Genomic DNA, 21,603 nt, shown 5'->3' with positions numbered 1-21,603 from the left:
ACCAATTGATACCCAAAAAAAAAAATGACTAATACTATAAATATTGATGTGGGTTCATGTCATATTTTTATGTCCAATTTACAATGTCGTTTGAAATAAGAGAACCAAGTCCAATAATCAAATTGAAAGAAAATTTACTTATATATTAATAAAAATATATATACCATTCACGATTCACATAAATATATCTATTAATTATATATATATTTTTTACAATATTTTCGTACTCTTTGCAAGTAAAAAAGGAAAATTTAACAGCATAATTCATATACAGATTTCTCTATTGTCTCTCGTGTGTGCCTCCTCTCCACATATAGATTGCTTACATTATGAGGAAAGGGAATGGGGTTATCATACAATTTTCAATGATTGGTCAGTTGGTCACTATATAATTAAATACTCAATTGGATTCGACCCATTTCTGGTCACTATCAGTTGAATTGGATCAAGTGGGCAATTTTAATGATGCCGAATTTGAATGGATTTTCACAAAGTGGGCTGATGACCATCAGGTGTATGAATGTTAGGTTTGAAATTGCAGAGCAGCCACATGTGTCTTTGTTTTTTTGATGGCCCACACAACACATGTTTTTTGTTCTCACCCACTTTGGACTAATGCCATAAAAGTTACTCTCTTATAATGTGGTTCTATTGGTTCTGAAAGTTTTGATCATCAATGCTATTGATGGACTCTTGTTGGGTAAAAAGGTTACCTATTAATTACCCTGACGTACTTGTGTTAAAGTAAAAAGGTTATCAATAACTTTAATGGACTTCCTTTTTTTTTTTTCCTTTTTTTTTTTTTTTTACTTATATAAAATATATTAGGTGAATCACCTAATAATATTATTAAAAGTGTAAGGAATTTTAGTATTAATATAAAAAATATTTTTTTAACTAATATAAAAATATTTTTAAAAAAATTCTAACACAAATTACTTATAACTAATTAATTTTAATTACTATTTAAAAATAATTATTTAAAATTAAATTTTACTCATGTGTAGAGCACGTAGGTTTTACTAGTATATTACAAGTAGATGGAGTCTTGAAATATTTTTTAATTTTTAAAATAAATTATTATTTTATTTAATTCTCAAACATATATATGTCCATATATATTTTTTTATATAAATAGCTATACGGCCATAAGGAGTGGGGAGGTGGTGTGTGTTGGAGAAAATTTAACTCCCTCTCACACACTCAACAGCTGACTGTTATTGAGAGTTAAATTTCTCTTTTATCACATATAGCAAAACTATCATCACATTACATCACATCAACACAAGTATATATGAAAATAACAATTACACACATTCACGTACAATACAAATATTTTACATGATTCACCTAACTCTAGGTTTAGGTCCGTGAGATAAAGAGATTTCACTATTATGAATTGAGAAAAAGAATATACAATTACATGTCAGAACCCTACTCACTCACTTATCATCTCTTATGAGACTACATGTATACACTTGATAATTACATATATTCACTCATCTCCTCACAACAGTCCCTTTTACCTCTCTCTCTCTCAACCTCTCCTACCCATCTTTATTTACAGTGTCTTCAAACCCAATTCCTTGTTGGACAGAATAAGGATCTATTCATAACTTCACCTCAAGCTCTTTATAACTCCACCTCAACTAAAGATTTATTCACCTCAAATAAAAGCACTATGATGAACTTGATAAACACTCTAACAGTGTCGCATCTCAATGATTTCGTAACTTTCATTTTTATCTCAACATTTACCAATTGTTTGGGACTCATATTATCAACTCGATTCTCCACATTTGAAGAACGGTACAAGTAATTCGTGTTGGAATTTGCCACAAAGTGGAGATGCCTGCATCAATCACTTGTACTCTCCACTTAAAGTAGTATTATTCAAAATGGTATGCATATCTGCCCTTATATATATATATATATATATATATATATATATAATTCTACATACATACATTAATACAGGAATAGGAAGTGTTTCTAAACATTTTTGTAAATTGTTTTATCATAAATATATTATATTATAACTTCTATAATATGTATTAAAAGTCTCTTTGAATAAAACAATTGTGAATTATATTAACACTTTGCTCTTGCTTATACACACATCAGGAAGCCGAAGTGTTCTATGAAGAAAAAATGATGAAATTTAGAACTATTTATATTTAAAAAAAAAAAAAAATTAGTCACAAGCAAAATGACCTTTAAATTTACCAAAAAATAAAAAAAATAAAATAAAATAAAAATATTAATAAGTCCCAAGTCACGAAATTAGAGAACTCACCAAAAATCAAAAAAATTCATGAAATTAAGAAATGATCGACTAAAATTAACTGACTATATCAAGAGACTAGGTTTTGACTTTTGTGTTCAAAGCCCTGTAATTAGAAGTTTTCAACCTTTGAAAATTGGGCTAATTTTCTACCGTTTTCGATTTTGCTTTTAATGACCTAATCGGTACCCATTTAACAACAAATATACATGAGATAGAGAGAAACAATATTAATTTTTCAATGAATTTTCAAGTACACTTCACATGAAACTTCAAACCTTCAACAATAATTTGGGAGACAAAAAGAAATATTATTAATTCTAATGCTTGGTGGTACTTTTTTTTTTTTTGTTTTTTATTTGATGGTTTAAATTATATCTTAATCAAGCACATCTATGATCTAACCCTAGTCTACAGAACTTATAACCTAAATGTTAAGTTTATTACGTAAATGATTAGACACGGTTCATTTATTTAACATATCTTCTCAAATTGCACGTGATATTGTGTTGCGAAAGAGATTATAAAACGCCATACTGTTCCAACTCACGCACAGAGGTATGTGGACCATGTCACCTACACATGTTGATTGGGAGGCAAGTGTAGATGACATGGGACACATGTTTAACATTTTTATATTAGTATCAATTTGCAGGAAAAGCTACAGCTGGAAAGAAGCTATGCTGACGTTGCTGATTCGGAGTACAGCGTGTCACTTGCCTCCCAATCAACATGTATAAATAAATATAAAAGTGCAAAAAGACAGAATAGCTTATTTATAAACATGTAAAAATGAATTCTGTTGCCATTTTTAAAAATTTTGAAAATCATAACAAAAAACAAAAACTAAAAATGTTACCAAACATGACCTTAGTGGTCGAGCCAATTCCGAAATATCTCATTAAAAAAAGTGAATATACAAGAATGTACCCCCTCTTATGTTAGTAGTCATCTTTTTCTTTTTATCTTTTTTATTTTATGTTGAGATATTTCATATTACTTGTCTTATTTAAAATTTAAAACAATATAAGACTATCTTTTTATAATTTAGGCTTGTTTGGAGTTGCTGTTGGAATAAAAAAAATACTTTTATAGGTAGAGCTGTAAAAAAAATACGGTCAATAATAAACATGTTAGGTGTTTGATGACACAATATAATAAATACTTTTCACAATTAAATTATATTTTTAATTTGTTTGATAACAAATGTTTTTTAAGCCCCAAATTCAAACACTTTACTAAACTAAATTCAGTAACAATTCAAAGCACTTATAATTGTTACTAAACACATTAAAACGCAATTTTGCAAAATAAAAGCATTTTTAAGCCGTAGAGAAGCAATCCAAACGGGCTCTTACTTTATGAGTTTTCAAAAATTTCAAAACCCAATAGCATGCCTGCTTAAACTTGGAAGGACAACTGCATAATTTTAAAAAGGAACCATGCATTCATTGCATGTCTATTTAAAAAGTCCAAATATTTAAAGTGGGTAATTAATATGGGATGAAAGTAATAATAAACGGTCATAGGATTCAACACCATTTTCGAAATAGATAATACTTACACCATCATGTTGATATGGTCAATAATAAATGAATATGTAAAGGTACATAGATACCCCAAATTATAAATGATAGGATCAGTTTAAATATACTCCACCATTTTAAATTTAATAATTATATCTATTTATTATTAATTAACGTCTCACCTTTGTTATATCTAATCAATCACTTGTAAGTAAAAATTGAATAAAATTGATACAAATAATTTCTCTAATTATATGAGTGACTCAGAAAGGACAATTATTTAATTACTGAAATTAATTAGGATGCATAAATAGAAACTTGAGTGGCATATGATTTTTGAAAGACAAAGAAAAAGAAGAAAAGAAAAAAAAAAAAAAAACGGATATTAGAGAAAGGAATAAAATTAACAAGCAAAAAGGGTCCCATACAAGGTCCAAACAAACGGAATCCGCAGGAACTCTTCGAGCATATCAGAACTCGCGCCCTCCATACCCCTCTCTCTCTCTCTCTCTATATATATGTATATCTATATATATAAACGTATATGTATATAAACCACATAAATTGTACATGTATACGCACCAACCAAATCAATCAAAGTCGAGAGTGAAGGATAACTTATCGTTTTTGTTACTTTGAACGGTGAATTTCATATATTTGTTTCGGAGATCCAATTTCTTTATTCAGACAATTCCGGCTTATGTAGATTCATATACGGTAACTCAAATTACAGCTCAATTATTTGAATCCGAATCTTTCTTTTTTGCATACTCTACTCTCTCTCCCCTCGAATCTTACACTAATTCTCCAACTTTGCTGTTTCGCAGAACACAATTCTCTGTTGTTGATTGTTATATTGATACAAGCCTCAGAACAAATAGAGAATTCGGAATCTCCACTTCGGTAATGCTTTTTTTTTTCTTTTTTTTGGTATGTTTTGCGTAATCTGTACATGTATTTTCTGTACTTCACTAAAATATCATCATTGCCTTTTGATTTTGATTTTGTGCTTATATTCTTCTGTACTCGTCTCTTTCTTTTTCTTTTTTTTTTTTTTTTTTTTTTCTTGATTTTTATTAATTTTTATAACTATGCCTATTGTAAGAATAGTGATACAATTGTCGTGTAACCAATGGCATTGATTTTGTGGTTGTATTTCGATTTGAAAAGTATGTAGTTTGTGTTTAGGAAAAATTTGGTCTTTGACAAGACTTCACAATATATATTGTGACATGGAGGTGGGTTCGAGATGAGAAACAGTCTCTCTGCATGTGTGGAGGTAAGGCTGTGCAATTCGGGAGCCTCGTGCAGTGACCTATTCTTTTGATGAGATTTATAATATGGGAGTCACCACAAAATTAGAAGAGATTTTAATTTCCATTTAGTTCTCCTAAAATGCACAAGCCATACATATGCATAAATATCCAAAGTTGGGTAACATTTTGTACTTTTGTTCAATACACACTTAAAATTATATCTGTAGTGTTTTATTAAACATTGTTGATCCAAATTTTTTGTTGTTGTTGTTGTTGTTGTCGTGTTTTTTTTTTTTTTCCTAGTTAAATTTGTTGGTTTTTTGTTTCATTTCCTTTCAGTAGGAAGTTCTTAATTTTCTTGTTTGAAAATAAAAAATAAGAATCTGCCGGGAAGAAGTTTCTGTATGGTCATTAGTAGAAATGAAGAGAAGATATGTGGTGATTGCAATTCTCTGGCTATTAAACATGGTTACTTACTTAGTTTGTCTTGTTTATTTATTATATATATATATATATATATATATATATATATATATATATAGTTTTGTTTATTTATTACTTAGTTTGTTTTGTTTATTTATTCTAAACATATATAATAAAGATGTAGTTTTGTTTCCATTAATTTGGCTCTACTTTTAACTTGTTAATGAGGATATGACTCGTCAACCTCAAAATATTGAAATAAATCTTTTGTTTTCACTCAGAAATTACTATATGCATTTTCAAAGTAGCACATTTTTAGGGGTTGCCTTCTCTCTCTCTGACAAGCAAAGTGGCAAATGATTTAAAAATAGAAGTTGTCAATATTATCTTGTACAGTGAAACAAATGTGATAAACTGCACAATTTGCCATAGGAAGGTTGTTGTGGCATCTTCATTTTCTTTTACTGATATTCTCTCTTTTATATTGTTATTTGTTTTTAGTTTACTCAGGAAAGATGGTTGCCTTTGGGAAAAAGTTGAAGGACAGACAAATTCAAGAATGGCAAGGGTATGTCTACATGCATTATGATTCAATCTAGTTTGTGTTCCTTAGTATTTGTTATGCATTTTTATTGGCATGGTGAAAAAGTTCCGTTGAAAAATCATGTTACACGGACACTTCAAATGCATGAAGTACCCGTTTAATACACATGATGCCTGAGTGTGGTTGTTATTATGAAAACATTCCATTGGAAAATTATGTTACTGGATGCTTCAAATGCATGAAGTACCATGTAATACAAAAGACACATTAGTATGGCTGTATGTGTATGGGATATGCATCCTCTATGTCCAGTTGAACATGTACCTAACAAGCATATATATATATATATATATATGTTAATTTAAGTTTATACTTTAAAACGTTTGAAGTGCCAATGTTAAACACTCCATGTTATTGCCTTACAGAAAGCACCATTTTACCCTAAGATATACGATAAGAATATTTTTTAAAATGAACATTCAGCGGCGTTCATAAGTCCTTATATATGGAGATTTGATACACGTGTCACTCAGACACACATATTCATACTCACACATGCATCCAAGTGTACGTAAAATACTTAAACTTGTAAAATAAGAGAAAGGTGCTTAAGTCTTTTTAAGCATTGGTTGGTGACTAGTATTTTTTCTTTGTTCTTTTTAGATCATCCCCTTGTCTAATGGACTAGTTAAGAGATATTGATTGTACCTTTTTGAACAAGTGAACATTTCATGGAGTCATGGAAACTTGCAATTTAATTAGATTTATCAAAGTTGGAATGAGAAAAGTTTTAGTGATTTTGTAAATGGCTAAAAAACAACTTATGGTAAGTTACTAAGGCTGAGAAAAATACAAATATAGATGGTAAATTTGAAAAGAACTAAAAATAAGTGGAGACCTGACCTTCATATTTTGTGCATGAAGAGTGAAGATAATAGTTTTTCGAAAGTTTGATTATGAAGGACCAAAAAAAAATGGAAGAGCTACATTCCTCAGTTTTTAGTAAAAATCTTGTAGGCTTGTAGCAAGCTACAAGCTTAGGTTGTGGAGAATTCTGTTATTTTAGTGAAATTATAATCGAAAAGCTTTTCTATTGAGTACCAGAATTAGGGTGTTTGAGATTAGACATATGGAATGTAGCACAAACTATAGGACTGGATGGTGTCCTAATTGAGACTATTGAGTTTGGTAATGATGCGCTAGCCTGTGAAGTGAACAGAAGACTGATAAGTGCTAGTTGAATGGAATAAAATCATTGATGTGAAAACATATAAGGATTGAAGAGATGCTTGAAGTTTCACCTGTTATGGTACTACATTAGGGTGTTGAAATCAGTTACACTTGGAGAAAGACGAATGTATGGATGCATCAGTCATGGTACTAGGATTAGGGTGTTCGAAATCAGATACACTTGGTGAAAGATGAATGTAGAACAAACTCCTGGATGGCATAATATTTCAATTTTAATTTGGTAATGTATGGGTGATGAGGTATCCTTGTTTGTGAATTCATTAATGGAAAACTAGGAAATGATAATTGAGTGGAAGAAAATCACTGATGTAAAGATATATAAGGATGGAATAGATCTTTGATGTTGCACTAGTTATGATAATATATATGAGTTCTTGAGTGAGAAAAAAATAGAGACTTTTCCTCTGGATGGAGCATCGCCAGTTCCACCACTATCTGTGAAAAAACACCAAGTGTTAAATCTCTTGGTCATTCTATCTATCCATATACATCGATGGATGCATGATTCAGCATATCCATTTGCTTAAAATAAGTCACTAATGAAGCTAACCAAATAAAATAACTAATTGGAATTTGAAATGGAGTTACTGATACGACTATTATGTAAATTGGAGGTCTATTGTTGATTATTACATCAGACAACATGTTTGTATACTTGTTTGTTGATATGATGTTATTTTGTATTTTTCAGTTACTACATCAACTACAAATTAATGAAGAAGAAAGTTAGACAGTATGGTCGTCAAATTGAAGTTGGAGCACTCGATCGCCGACAAGTTCTCAAGGATTTTTCAAAAATGCTGGATAACCAGGTATTCTAGGGTTTATGTGAAAAACTATGCACGTGTACAATTTTATGCCTTCATTAATCAACCGCGTGTATGTATAGTCTACACAAATACATGTTAGATCTATACATATCAGTCGTCTTTTATCCATTGGCTAACTGTTTGTGGATGCATTTGTATTTTGTCTATTGAATCGCATTGATGTTCTCATTGGATGTTATAATGAATACCCTGTTAAATTATGAGTCATGGGTTAGAGAATTTCTACTCAAAACTTAGGTTGCAGTTGTGTCAAAGTGTCGAGTCATTTATTTACAAGTTACAACCACGAAGATGATGAAGTTAAATGATCAGTGAAGAACACGGCACAAACCTCCCAAGACTTAAATGACATATCTATGTTAAAGGTAAATGAGACCATAGAGACTATTCTTGACCTAAATTTGATTTTTACAAGGCTCGATATTATATTATGAACATGTTTTTCAAAATTAGGGTTTGATCCTAAGTTTTTCCAAATAATTCAAATGAGTTTTTAAATTGGGGGATTTTTAAAAAGACACTATACCTCAATTGATTGACAGTTTTCCATTTTGAAGTCCAGAGTAGCTCAATTGAACCCTAGACAGTAGCTGTCGGTTGAAAGCTTAATCTACCGATGGATAACCAATTGAGAAGGCTCGACGATTGACCTTTGCGGAATCATATTTTTTAAAATTCTCTCATATTATAATTGGAAAAAGATTTTACTTTCTATTCTACATAGGACTCCTATATTGGCTATAAATACTGGTTATAATCAGTCTAGGGTGATTAACTCCATAATCTAGTGAGAAAATTTATATTTTATAGACTGAGAGTTTTGAGATTCAACCTAGGGTTTACCATAGATACATATACTATATATGATTTGGAGATTCAAAGCAAGGAGCACATCAGAGACAACAAATGAAGAGCAATTCAACCAAGTACTTTGAAAATCTAGGATTAAATGGACCATGAAGAAGTAGATTTGCGTGAGGAGAAAATTTGTTGATGGATCAACGGCTAGAAGATTTGAGGAGATCTTGCGTTAGTTTAAGTCAGGAGAGAGTATGTGATTCTAAGGTTTGGAATCTGGTAACTTAGTTGTAAACCTCTTTATCATAGAGGATTGTTCATGGTTGGACGAGGTCCCGTGGTTTTTTGTTTCTAGAGCTTTCTACATTAAAATCTTGTATTTTTGCTCTACTTTTTTTTACTGCTTTATATGCTTGTGTGTATGATTTTTGAGACATGCAATCAAACTAATTAACTAAGTTTTAAACAAGGATTATCAGTAGTTCAAAAAGTTAGTTGTGAATTAATATCCAATAGGACTAATTCACCTCCCTCTATATCTAACTAACCGTGTGTATTCTGACCTATATCAGAGTCTTGAATAACAATTTTATATTTCATGGGCCTCCATTTGTGGGTTCTATAAGGGAAGACATTTTTTTCCCCAAGGAAATTGGTTGCCAGATCATACTTATGCCTTGGTGCTCTGGCTGTTCAAACACGTTAAAATTTAGTTAACAGGAGTTTTTTGTTTCTGTTATTGGCATCTCGTGGAGGGATCTATAGAGTTCAGTTAACATTAAAAATATAAACCTACAATGTTTAGAGAACTTCTATAATAATAATTTAAACCTTCTATGTAAGTAAGGAAGATAATGCTTCAGTTGACTGCTTTTGCCATGTAGATTGTGGTTGTCTTGTTGGATGTCAAAGACCTCTGAGCTGCTTCTAGCTTTAGGGACACATTGTAGTGACAGATGGGTTTTAATTTTTGTTTTTTCTTTTTCTTTCTGGAATAAGGATATGGGGTGGTCAATGGCATTCGGACAACATACTGATATGTAATGTTAGCTTTATTATAAAATAGATAATTTTGTTGAGAGCCTTGTCAACTGATATATAATAAAGGTTAAAGACGGGCTTCTTACGTGTAATTATTTCCATACCACATAGAAATCTAACCTTGGCTGTTTTATGCTTAAAAATTGAATGTAATTGATTGCAATCACTTTCATCTTATTACATTGGCAGATTGAAAAGATTGTCCTTTTTATGTTGGAGCAACAAGGGCTACTTGCAAGCAGGATAGCCATGCTTGCAGAACAACAGGATTCTCTTCAAGTGCAGCCCGACATATCAAAAATATCTGATCTACGAGTAGCTTATAGAGCAGTGGGGCAAGATCTTCTAAAGCTTCTTTTTTTTGTTGAGATCAATGCTATTGGTCTGCGTAAGATATTGAAGAAGTTTGACAAACGGTTTGGCTATAGATTCACTGATTACTATGTCAAAACTCGTGCTAATCATCCTTATTCTCAGCTGCAGCAAGTTTTCAAGCATGTGGTAATATGCTCAAGTCAGAGACTCTGCTTTACTTCTTCATTTTTTATATGTGTGTTCATTTTCTTGGCCATTTTTTTTTTTTTTTTCTAGAATTTCTGGATCAGAGTAGCTTCTAGTCAGGACCCTCCTCTATCTCCATGGATATATATATATATATATATATATATATATATATATTTTTTTTTTTTCTTTTTCTTGGGGCAGACGAGCAATATATAGCATGTCTAGGGTGATGGGTCGTGTGTCAAGTTGCTTGCTCCACGGCCTGCGAAACTTGTCATGCTGTATGATGGCTTTTTGTAAATAGTTATACATGTTATATTTCCTGTATTTTCTATGTTTTTGCATTATGACTGTTCAGACAATCTGGATGTTTCCTCTTGCAAATCCTGTAATGTCTTAGAAATTTATATTATGGTAAGGCTAGTTGGGTAAGTTTCAGGTCCCTTGCTTTGTAGCTCTGCGTACCCCAATAATTTAGTCTGGACACATGTTGCCTACGTTACCCCCTTGTTGCATATTATTAAAAGTTATATCGACTATCATCTGTTCTTCGTGTATATTTCTGTTACTTTGTCATGCACTATTGTGCACTTTCAATTTTGATTTTAATGGTGAGCTTGCTTTGTAGTGTGGGAAACAAGAGCCACATGGCTCCTTTCTTGTGTCTCTGATCCTACACTGTGGCACTAGGCTTCAGAAAATTGTCTGTCATGAAGCTGTAACATATATAAAGAGAGAGAGAGAAACAGAAGAGGCTTAGTAGAGAGGAATGGAAACGTAGTATTCATGTAGCCGACCGCAAGTAATTGGGAAAAAGGCTTGGTTGTTGTTATAGAGAGAGAAACAGAAGAAGTTGAACCCACGGCTATGCTAGATCCTCTGTTTATGTAGTATTGTTAAGAATATATGAAGTAGAAAATTATTTTAGATTTATCTCTCTCTCAAGTGAAAACATAGATGTCTATTCCAGCAAGCCACAAATCTGAAAATAGACTCGCTAAATGCTTTTGTGAGAACATCTCACAATTCACAGGATATTTTGTCATAACCATATTTCAAACAACATGACAGTCAAGTAAATGCAATCCCATTTCTCTCAACAACAATCTTACCCACAACATTTCACAATTCTGAATGAGCCATTGCTCTAAACTCTACTTCTTAACTTGATCGAGGCCATCGCTCCACTACATTTTGCATCTTATTTCTCCAAATAACATGACGAATACATTCCACTGCTGTTGTCTTGAAATCAATACCATATCAAGAAAACTCAACAATCGCAAGGAAGACATCAAAAGAAAGGCATGCGAATCTAAACATTTGTAGACTCAAATACAACCTCCGGAAGCAGTCCAACCAATTGATACCACTCCAACAGCTAAAAATCTGATTATTAACATAACCAAGTCACATCCTAGTATTGAAAATTAGGGGTTTAGGACTCAAACGACATCAAACCATAACTCTTTAACTGGAATACAGTAGAAGAGTACAAGTACAATCATGTGAGATCATCTGTGTCTTTACACTGTCTAAAAACTGACATCTTATGGACAAATCGATATAATTCGTTGGTCAGCCTCTAATTGAAGTTCTGCAGTTACAACAATAGGTTCTGGTTGATATGAGACCAAGAAAGGAGAAGAACAGCAGGGAAAAGAAGAGGAAAGAAGAAAAGGACCAGCTGTTTATGTTAGGACTCCTTGCTTCATGTCATAAAACTGCATCAGAGAAAGAGGGTAGCGTATGGAGAGAATGAGTAATTCAAACTGGCTTCTGTGTTTGTATATTGTTACTAAGAATATATGAAAAAGTACAAAAACTTCCCCCAACTTAACCCATTACATATATTGCTTTTAACAGTGTCTATGAACCATGCTCTCATTGACAATGAACTGAACTTGCAGGGATTATGGGCAGTTGTGGGAGCCATCTCTCGCAATCTTGCTGATCTTCAGGACCGTCAGGGAAGCTACCTATCAATTTATGACCAACCTGCTCTTCCCCTCCAGGTTTTTCCTTGCATCTACTCTACTTGATCCAAGCTCATTCCAATTGTTTATGCTTATATTTCAGTATTTCCTTGCAACCTACAGTTTTGTTTAAAATCTTTTTGTCTGGGCAGCACTACTGTATTTGCGTATTTGGTATTTAATAGATTTTATCTGCAGGATCCTGTTGTTGATTTAATAAAAGCGGCTGTAGACAGATTAACCCACTCAACAAACTTCCTTCACTTTTTGGCGCAACATGCACTTATTATGCAAGAAGAGTTGCCTGCTCCTATTGAGGAACAAGTTGATGAGGAGAGATACCATTTTGTGTCGCTTCTTTTGAACTTAGTAAATACATTTCTTTATATGGTCAACACATATATTATTGTTCCAACAGCAGATGACTACTCTATGAGCCTTGGAGCTGCAGCAACAGTTTGTGGGGTAGTTATCGGTGCAATGGCTGTTGCACAGGTGTTTTCGTCGGTGTATTTCAGTGCTTGGTCCAATAAATCATATTACAGACCTCTAATATTTAGCAGTATAGTTCTTTTCGTGGGAAATACCTTATATGCATTGGCTTATGATCTTAATTCGATATGGGTTCTTCTAATTGGCCGTCTCTTTTGTGGGTAAGTATCTCTCTCTCTCGTGTGTGTGTGTCTTTGAATGTGTTAAAGCATATGTAATTCTTTGATTAGTTCAGCATGCACAACATTGAATTTATACTAATCTAATTCTTAACAGTTTATGCTGCTTGCTTTTACTGAACTTTGTATGATATTGAAATAATAGTTCCACAATTGCATGACAAAATAGTGTTTGGTTCTTAGAACATTTTATACATTTGATTTTATTTTGCATTTTTTAATTTTCTTATTAATCAAAATCTACAACTTTTAGTTCATTACCTTATTCTTGGCTTTTATTTTTCTGAAGTAACTAATAATATATGGTAATGTTCTAAGTTAATAATTGGGAAAATTACAATCTAGTGCTACTTTTGCAGCTTAAAGACACTGACGTCCTATAAAAATTTTAGTAGGACAAAGAAGTCCTACTTTTGAAATTTATTTCCACATAAGCTCAAATTTAAACTTTTTTCCAGTATTACCCTTATTACTAAAGTACCAATATGTATGGTACTCATCCATTCTTTCCTTTAATTTTCACGCTCAAATCCATTTATTAGGCCCAATTTTGATTTGTAATCATTAAAAGAGAATATAAACATTATTTAAAAATAGTCATATATATATATATATATGTGTGTGTGTGTGTGTGTGTGTGTGTGTAATAAATAGTTAAATCCTGTCCTGCCTTGTATGTTTCTTATTATGGCCCAGGCATGGCTACTACGTGGTAGTTAATTTTATAATTGAACCTCATAATTTAATTCAACCCAATTGTATTGCAGATTCGGTTCTGCTAGAGCTGTAAACCGGCGTTATATTAGCGATTGTGTACCACTTAAAATTCGCATGCAGGCTTCAGCAGGTTTTGTTAGTGCCAGTGCTCTTGGAATGGCATGTGGCCCTGCACTTGCTGGCTTACTTCAAACTAATTTTAAGATCTATAAGATCACAATAAATCAAGACACGTTGCCTGGCTGGGTTATGGCTGTTGCATGGCTAATTTATTTGATGTGGTTGTGGATCTCATTTAAAGAACCTTCTCGTGAGACTCAGGAGACTCATATGCCACAAGGCTCGAATGCTGGTATGTTGACTTCTATCATATCACTTGTTCTTGTTTTTGTGTGTCGACTTTTGAAAATATTTCTTTATAAAAAAAAAAAAAATTGAATATAACTCATCAGGTTTTGTAAGTGGGCGTAGAATTGACCAGAAACAACAACTGGAACCCAACTATGAAAGAACAGAAACATGAACTTTTGGTTCCACCAATAGTATAATATGTACTGATCATTGTATAACTTTGTTAACTTACCTACCCAGAGAAAAGTAAGAAAAACTGTGTTGTAGTTTAGTATCTTAAAAGAACCCAGTGTTAGTTGCTCAAAATCTTGAGCCTTGAACTCGCTCAACTTTGAAGTAGGTATCTCATTTGTTTCTTTGCCATAGATGGGATTTTGCACAGATAATTTGATAGCTAAATTTCTATCAGTGACGAGAGAGCTCTTCCAACAAACAGAACAAATAAATAGATAAAATTATGTAGATAAAAGTTGCCCTCAGTGTTATATATATATATACATAATAAACTTTGAACTATTCAGACTTTTCTGATGATAGTAGTCTTGGTCCTTACTTGCTCAAGTTTGCACCCCTTACATTGATAATTTCATTTAGTTATAGATAGTCCGTAACTTAATTAGTGTGAGTCTGGCTATTTTTGTTCTGTCCTTGGAGGTGACGGCTGTTATGTCTTCAATTTATATATTATAATACTTACTTTCTACAAATTTAAGAAAGTTTTCTGATCTATTTATTGCATTATAGTTGCATCACATTAACATTTGGGACTTTTTGTGTGTGTGTGTGCGCACATGCACGGACCTATATATAACTCAGTGTTATATATAGGTTGGTCTGTGCGTGTGCACCCCCACTGAATATTTTTTTAGTATTATACCCTGCTAATTTTCCCTTTTTCAATTATATACCTATAAAATTGCACTATTGCCCCCACTCACATAATTTTCTGGGTCCGTTCGTGTGTGTGCGCACGCGCGCGCGCATCTGTGGTAAGTATTGCAATACTTGTTCTCTCCAACTTTATCGATCTATTAGGGTTACCGAAATCTTATCAATTTATAATTAAATTATGATACTGATTTTTCTATTATTTTCCTTATTTTCCAAAATAATGTTTAGTCACAGGATAAGCTTGAATTTTGACCTACCAAAAAGTTAGTTTGATTTCTGGGCAGAATATGAATAAAATTGGTTAGTGAGTCTTTTAGTCTCTGATTCAGGTTAGTTATACCATATAGATTAATGTTACCTTGAGTACGTACTTGAATTTTTAGGTCACTGATTCGACACATCACATACAACTCTTGTTAGCTAAACCACAATTTTGCTGTGTAAACATTTTGTTTTGCCCATCACTCCCTTGCACCCTTCAATTTCTTGGCCTACCAACCATTGATTTGGTTTGCAACGTTGAAGGACCCCATAGGTTCTGGAGGCTGTAGCCTGACTTTTGAAGTACTGGGATTTCTCTACTTGATAAAATGTTATGAAGAACAAATAGTATGCAGTTGTAATTTGGAGAAGCTGGTAGTTTTCCAGGGACAAAGCTAATATAGTAATCTAAATGAAATCTTGTTACAAACATGAGAAATTTCTCCTTGTTTTTCGTATCTGACTTTGACATTTTCAATCAATTTTGTTATTTTTCTCGATCACTCAAACAGTTTATTCTGGAAATCAAGGTGCCGCACTTGTTCCAGATTATAATATTAAAAATATATCATCAATTTATTGAAAAGACGTTTAAGTAGTGATCACTAGCTGATAGCTTGAGTGGTATTTCCTGCCACTCTTAAACGTAGAGTTTCAGGGTTATACATGCATTACTTATTAAATGAAAAGGATGTTTAACAGCAGATGATGGATTTTCCTTTTTTCCCTTTTTGAATGATAGAATCAGTACAGAATGATAGACTAGAGAAAGGTCTTGCACAACCGTTACTTCTAAGTTCAGAGGACAACCAAAAAGACGAAGATGATGACCAAGAATGTGATGAAAGTGAAGAAGCTCCCGAGGAATCTCGTGGACCGGCCACTTCTATAGGATCAGCATATAGATTACTTACACCATCTGTGAAGGTAAGTGTTTGATTCTGAGTTTTCAATTCAATTTCTAGATCCCTGAATGTCCATTGGAATGTAAGCTTCTGGTTTCATTATTAACATGGCATATCAATTATTAATGGGCAACAATTGTGTAGAGAAGGTTCTAGGTATCCAACCCTACAAGAAATTAACTAGGAGTGTCAGTGATACCAAATTAAATTCATTGTTTGTTAAAGCGGCAATAGGTGACCTGACAGTATATGTGATCTTTGATTCTTCATCAAATTGCTACTGCGAGAAAGCCTCCTTTTTTGAGGTTGTTGACCAGATCCCTACCTGTATATTCTTTAGATAATCAAATTAAAAACTTGGAACCACAGAAAAGTGAATGTAAGGCGGGAGAATTATTTTTAGGACTTGTGACAGTCTGACAGAGATGTTTGGCTATATATACAAGAAAGCTTGAATGCATATTATTGAACGCTCCGTCCCATACTTGCATGACTGTCTACACCAGAAGAGATCTGACTATCTTCTTTAACATTGATTTATCACTGCAATATGTTTTAATATAAATTTTTCCGCATTAAGAAATCTTTCCATAATGAGTTCTCTGGAAGATATAGTTTGTAGGAAACCATGCAGCAAATAATCCTACTATTGTAGTTGTTAAACTGAACTCTCTGTGGAGGCAGTCACAGGCTGGAATTTTGACCTTTACCGTTAGGTCAATATATGTCCCAATTGAGAGACCAAGAATGACATTAATCTGTCAACATTAGCCAAAACTTGAATTATACTTTATAAATGATAAGATTTATTTTTTGTTTTTATATCTTGGCAAGAAACTCGCTCAGCCACTTTGCCCCTAGGGGGAGTTGAACCCCCGACCTTTTAGTTTGGAAGGTTAGGAAGTACCACTAAGCTACAGGCCTTGGTCATAATTGTTAAGTTAAGATATCATTCCTCATTCAAATTAGTTGTGTGTAAACTTCAAATTGTTAAGGACTGGTAGAAAAGGGTAATGCCTACAGATGTTTGTAGCCTTCTTATACTGGGCTAAGTTTTGGAATTCAAGGGATGCATTCTTTGGCAAAAATCATTTTATGCTAGTCTATGGAACACCACATAAGAGAATTATTGGGAATTGTTTTTGGACTTCTGTGCCAGTCTCAATTTTGGAAAGCCATAGTTCAGTTGCTATTTGCATTATGTATGAAGGACCTTTGCACTCTCATTCTTAAATTTTCATGAAATATGGGATTTAATTCACTCATCATAGCTCTTTAGACACTTGGCAAATACTTTGAAGAAATATCAGTTCCATAAAAAAATTTCAACGCACTTTTCTTGACATATCACATCTAAGAAGGAAGTTACTAGATAGAGCTCAAAGATGGTATCACGTCTAAGTTGATCTCTTGTTGCCTTGGATGATATGTGAAATTTTACTGAAGTTTAAAGGCATGCACTGGGATCAAGGAAACTGATGGGTAGCTATTGTGTTTGTGTTACGAAGATAGTTACTGGCTGTTGGTTTGATGTGATTATTATATTTCTCTATCTACGATTAAATACTGACAATGTGGACAAGTAGAGTATGATCATCGTTAAAATCATTTTACATTTTTATTTTTTTGCAGTTATATCTCTTCAAAAGTGATTTGTTCAGAAGAGTCAAAACATGAATATGAAATTAAATTGTGCAAGACTTAAGTTTAGAACTTAAAATGCTTTAATGCAATAACTAAAAATTTTAAATACTATTTGCCGTGATGGAGTGGAAGAGGAAATGTTCAGCTGTCCAAAAACAGAAAATTAGAAATGAATGGAATGTATTTAGAAGTGGTGCCTGGGCTTATTGACAATCTTCGGCTGTTCACTACGTCCCTCTGATTTAGGGATCAGACAGATCAAAGCCCAAGATTATGCATTATGGCATACCCAATTCTGTTAAATAAGATTTTGTCATCAGCTGTTAACTTGCATGGCATCTACTGCCACCTCCATAGAGGAAGGTTTAGGGTTCAAGTCTTGCTTGGGAGACTTCTGTATACAACAACAACGACCAAGTCTTAAAAATTATTGATTCTTCCGTGGGAAACAATTAGACTATATAATTTTTTTTTTTCTGTAAATTTTCCCACAAGGAAAATGAAATAGAAATTTACCAGGAGAAATTAGTTGCCTATGTGCTGACATTTTTTTGGCAATTACTTCCTTTTCCCTCCCAATTTCATCTTTTTTATATGAAGTTCCAAAATAGAAGTTTTTTTTTTTTTTTTTTTTTTTTCTTTTCTGGTGATACAAGTTGATCAAATTTAGGTCTCTCAGAAAGAATTTCTATGATGTTACAGGTTCAATTGCTGATTTACTTCATGCTTAAATATGCAATGGAGATTTTACTCTCAGAATCCAGCGTAATTACAACATACTATTTTGAATGGTCTACGAGTGGAGTGGCAATTTTTCTTTTTTGCCTTGGACTAACAGTTCTTCCTGTGAACATAGTTGTTGGAAGCTACATTAGCAACATGTTTGAAGACAGGTAAGTTTGGAAGGTGTTCTTTTGATCTCATTGACTCGAGCATCCACAATACTTTCTGATATGATGTATACATGTTTAAATGTACAAGTAATATTAACATATCAATTGAGTTTCCCTGCAAAAGTGATAAAAGGAAAAAAAATATCACATTTACCATTCCCATGTCGGATTGAAAGCAGATATTGGTTTATCTTTAGCAAGATATTCCTGAAACTACTTTGTAATACTCATGGAGACAGAGAATATGTATTGATGATAACATGGCTGCAAGATAGTAAAGATAATAACATTGTAAAATTAAAATTAATATAAGCCTTGTTTCCTTATCATTTGCAAGCTAGTAAAGACAATGATATTATAACATTGGTATAAAGTTTATTTTATTTTATTTTATTATTTTTATTTTTAAAATCAGAATATTGATTTATTTTTCTGAATTACAAAGTTTACATATTGATTTTTTCTTCCCCTAAAAGGCTAAAACTATTCTTGCTTACTCCCTCCCCCCCTCCCCTTGGTAAATTATGACCAGAATTATAGTGAAAAATATCTCATCCACAGGCTTTGCTCCTAATTTCTCAAGATACATCGTTGGTAATTTTTTTGATTTCATCTTGTTCCTAGTTCTGGAAAATTCATGGATCTAGAATCTGGCACCATGTGCTCTGTTAAGCCATGTCTGCCGATGGTTCTACTTGTATGTTAAGCTGCAATGTTTGGTATGTCCATACACAGGTCTTACATCATCTGGAATTTGATGGTCAACCAATGAAGGCTTGTTTGAAACCTTGATGAATATTTGTTGCATTTAATAGAAGAACTTAGTACTGCCCATTATGTGTTAATAAAATGTATAATGATGGAATGAAAGCTCATCTGATCTGGGAACGTTTTATATCATGATGCATACTGATTCATTTTCCCTCACTGATCTGGTTGCAGGCAAATATTACTGGCATCTGAAATTATGGTTTTCGTGGGCATACTCCTGAGTTTCAACATATTCATTCAATATTCTGTGCCACAATATGTCTGCTCAGGGCTCATAATGTTTGTATCGGCGGAAGTACTAGAAGGTAAGATTTTTATGGTTAATGAACTTAATTATTTTTATTATGTTTGCCAACAAAGTGTTATATCAGAAAAAGATAAAGGAATGCAGAAGGGGGAAGAACTCTCCTCGGGAGGAGAAAAAGTGTCTTGTTTTCCTAAATGGTTGATGCACCCTAGCAATATAATCTTTTGTTACCAACGGGTCATTAGCTTAGCGGTATCAGCCTCTTACCTCCCAAAGGGAGATCGGGGGTTCAAGTCTTGGAAGAGAAAGTGTGTGTGAGTACCAACAAGGAAAAAAAAAATAATACAGCCTTTTGTTATATGGAGTGGGAAGATGTTAGGGGACTATGGAGTGCAGGCCGTTAGTCTATTACCTTGAGCTCTCATCACTTTACCAAGCATTGGCATTAATAGTTTTTTCCTTGCGCAGTTGCACATTGGTCCTTCTAATGAATGAAGTTGGGTTAGGTTATTCCCTATTTTAGATGATGAGACCTCAGAAGAGGCATTGATTGTGTTTTTTGAAGTAGATGTTTCTTCGATGTGTAGTTGTATTCATATATAACCAAATTGTAATAATTTGTGCATTTCATGACAAATTTCAGAAAAATATTATTATTGTGATTGATGCCCATAACCACCAGCTGTCTACAATAAGTGATTTCTCCAGCTCCTAATGAAAGGTGTAGAACTATATCCCCATGCTGAGACAGGATTTGGGGGGAGCGTTTATGGTTGTAAAACATTGATTGTAGTTGCTTAATTTTTGAACTCAGCTTGAAGCATGGGTTGGTTATGAATTTGGTATTTGTGGTTTTTGACCTACTTTTCTTTGCCGATAATTTGGTTATCAATCAGGTGTCAACTTGTCACTCCTCTCCCGGGTCATGTCATCCAGGCTTTCTCGTGGAACCTACAATGGCGGACTGCTTTCAACTGAAGCTGGGACGATTGCTCGAGTGATTGCAGATGCCACGATAACTTTGGCTGGGTACTTGGGTGATAGCAAGCTCTTGAATGCCACTTTACTGCCTTCACTCTTAATTTGCGTATCCTCCATCATTGCCACCTGCTGTACTTACAATTCTCTGTACTGATTCAATCTGTTGTACTGATAAAATGTCTCCAAGTTCTCTCTCTTATCCTCCTGGGAAAAAAAAAACGAAAAAAGAAAAAGAAAAGAAAGAAAACTCTCGATTTTTTATTTATTAATATAATTTTCAATTTTTTAGAAATCTGTCCATTGTGGGTGGTGAAAGTTGTGTAGTCTCGGGTTTTACTTGTGATGGTAATCTTAGTGTCAAAAGTGCCTATATGATTGCTTTCCAGCAAGTGTCTTAAGATTAGTCTACTAGCGTGGGATCTGGTTACTCTCATGAATTTTAGAGTTACGGAACCAAATACTGGAACTAAATACAACAAGAGGTTAACACTATTGTTTCCTTTCTTTCTTCTATGTTATCCTTTCCTTTTCTTTTCCCTCCTCTTTTTTCCTTAGTCGATAAGTTTTGGCAGTTGGTTCTCATTTAATGATGAGAAAAAAGCAAGATTTGGAAGATTAATCTTGCTAGGAAAATTCATCTTTTTCTCCAACACATTTGTCATTTTGAGAGGTTTTCGAAAATATTGATTTGAACTCTTTTCTACCTTGAAATGAGAGGAAGTACTATTAAACTATAGTTGACGTTCGGTTTCATTAGTACTTTGCATTTAAAAAAAAAAAAATCTAATACTGTAACACATTTTAATGTGACACAAGATACAAAATAATATCAAATATT

At 33.0% G+C, this 21,603-nt stretch overlaps 1 protein-coding gene across 2 annotated transcripts; it reads left to right on the top strand.

Annotated features, from left to right (window-relative positions):
* Nucleotides 1-4,239: 4,239 nt before the first annotated feature.
* LOC132286956 (SPX domain-containing membrane protein At4g22990-like) lies at nt 4,240-21,057 on the top strand. Of its 2 annotated transcripts, none has more exons than XM_059789398.1 (12): nt 4,240-4,527; nt 4,638-4,713; nt 5,991-6,057; nt 7,976-8,096; nt 10,143-10,454; nt 12,368-12,472; nt 12,632-13,086; nt 13,872-14,173; nt 16,067-16,251; nt 18,576-18,766; nt 19,709-19,842; nt 20,428-20,668. In XM_059789398.1, the coding sequence occupies exons 3-12, from the start codon at nt 6,005-6,007 to the stop codon at nt 20,448-20,450; spliced, it is 1,881 nt and encodes a 626-aa protein (XP_059645381.1). In that variant the 5' UTR covers nt 4,240-4,527; nt 4,638-4,713; nt 5,991-6,004; the 3' UTR covers nt 20,451-20,668. The 2 variants fall into 2 exon arrangements, with proteins under 2 accessions (XP_059645381.1, XP_059645380.1); XM_059789397.1 differs by lacking the exon at nt 20,428-20,668 and adding an exon at nt 20,681-21,057 and having other exon boundaries at nt 4,243-4,527.
* Nucleotides 21,058-21,603: the final 546 nt, after the last annotated feature.

The sequence above is a fragment of the Cornus florida genome, unplaced genomic scaffold (assembly GCF_030987335.1).
Source record: "Cornus florida cultivar Cherokee Brave unplaced genomic scaffold, ASM3098733v1 CherokeeBrave_3.0.0_Hap2_Chr11, whole genome shotgun sequence".
NCBI lineage: Eukaryota > Viridiplantae > Streptophyta > Magnoliopsida > Cornales > Cornaceae > Cornus > Cornus florida.
Note: the sequence above shows the minus strand (reverse complement) of the source record. Positions and strands in the feature narration are given on the sequence as shown.

Excerpts from the sequence above, each read along its gene's own strand:
- LOC132286956 (XM_059789397.1), top strand. The coding sequence starts at position 6,005 with ATGGTTGCCTTTGGGAAAAAGTTGAAGGACAGACAAATTCAAGAATGG. Across the intron at positions 14,174-16,066 it reads GCCACAAGGCTCGAATGCTG|AATCAGTACAGAATGATAGA; the intron begins GTATGTTGACTT and ends TTTGAATGATAG. Across the intron at positions 16,252-18,575 it reads TACTTACACCATCTGTGAAG|GTTCAATTGCTGATTTACTT; the intron begins GTAAGTGTTTGA and ends ATGATGTTACAG.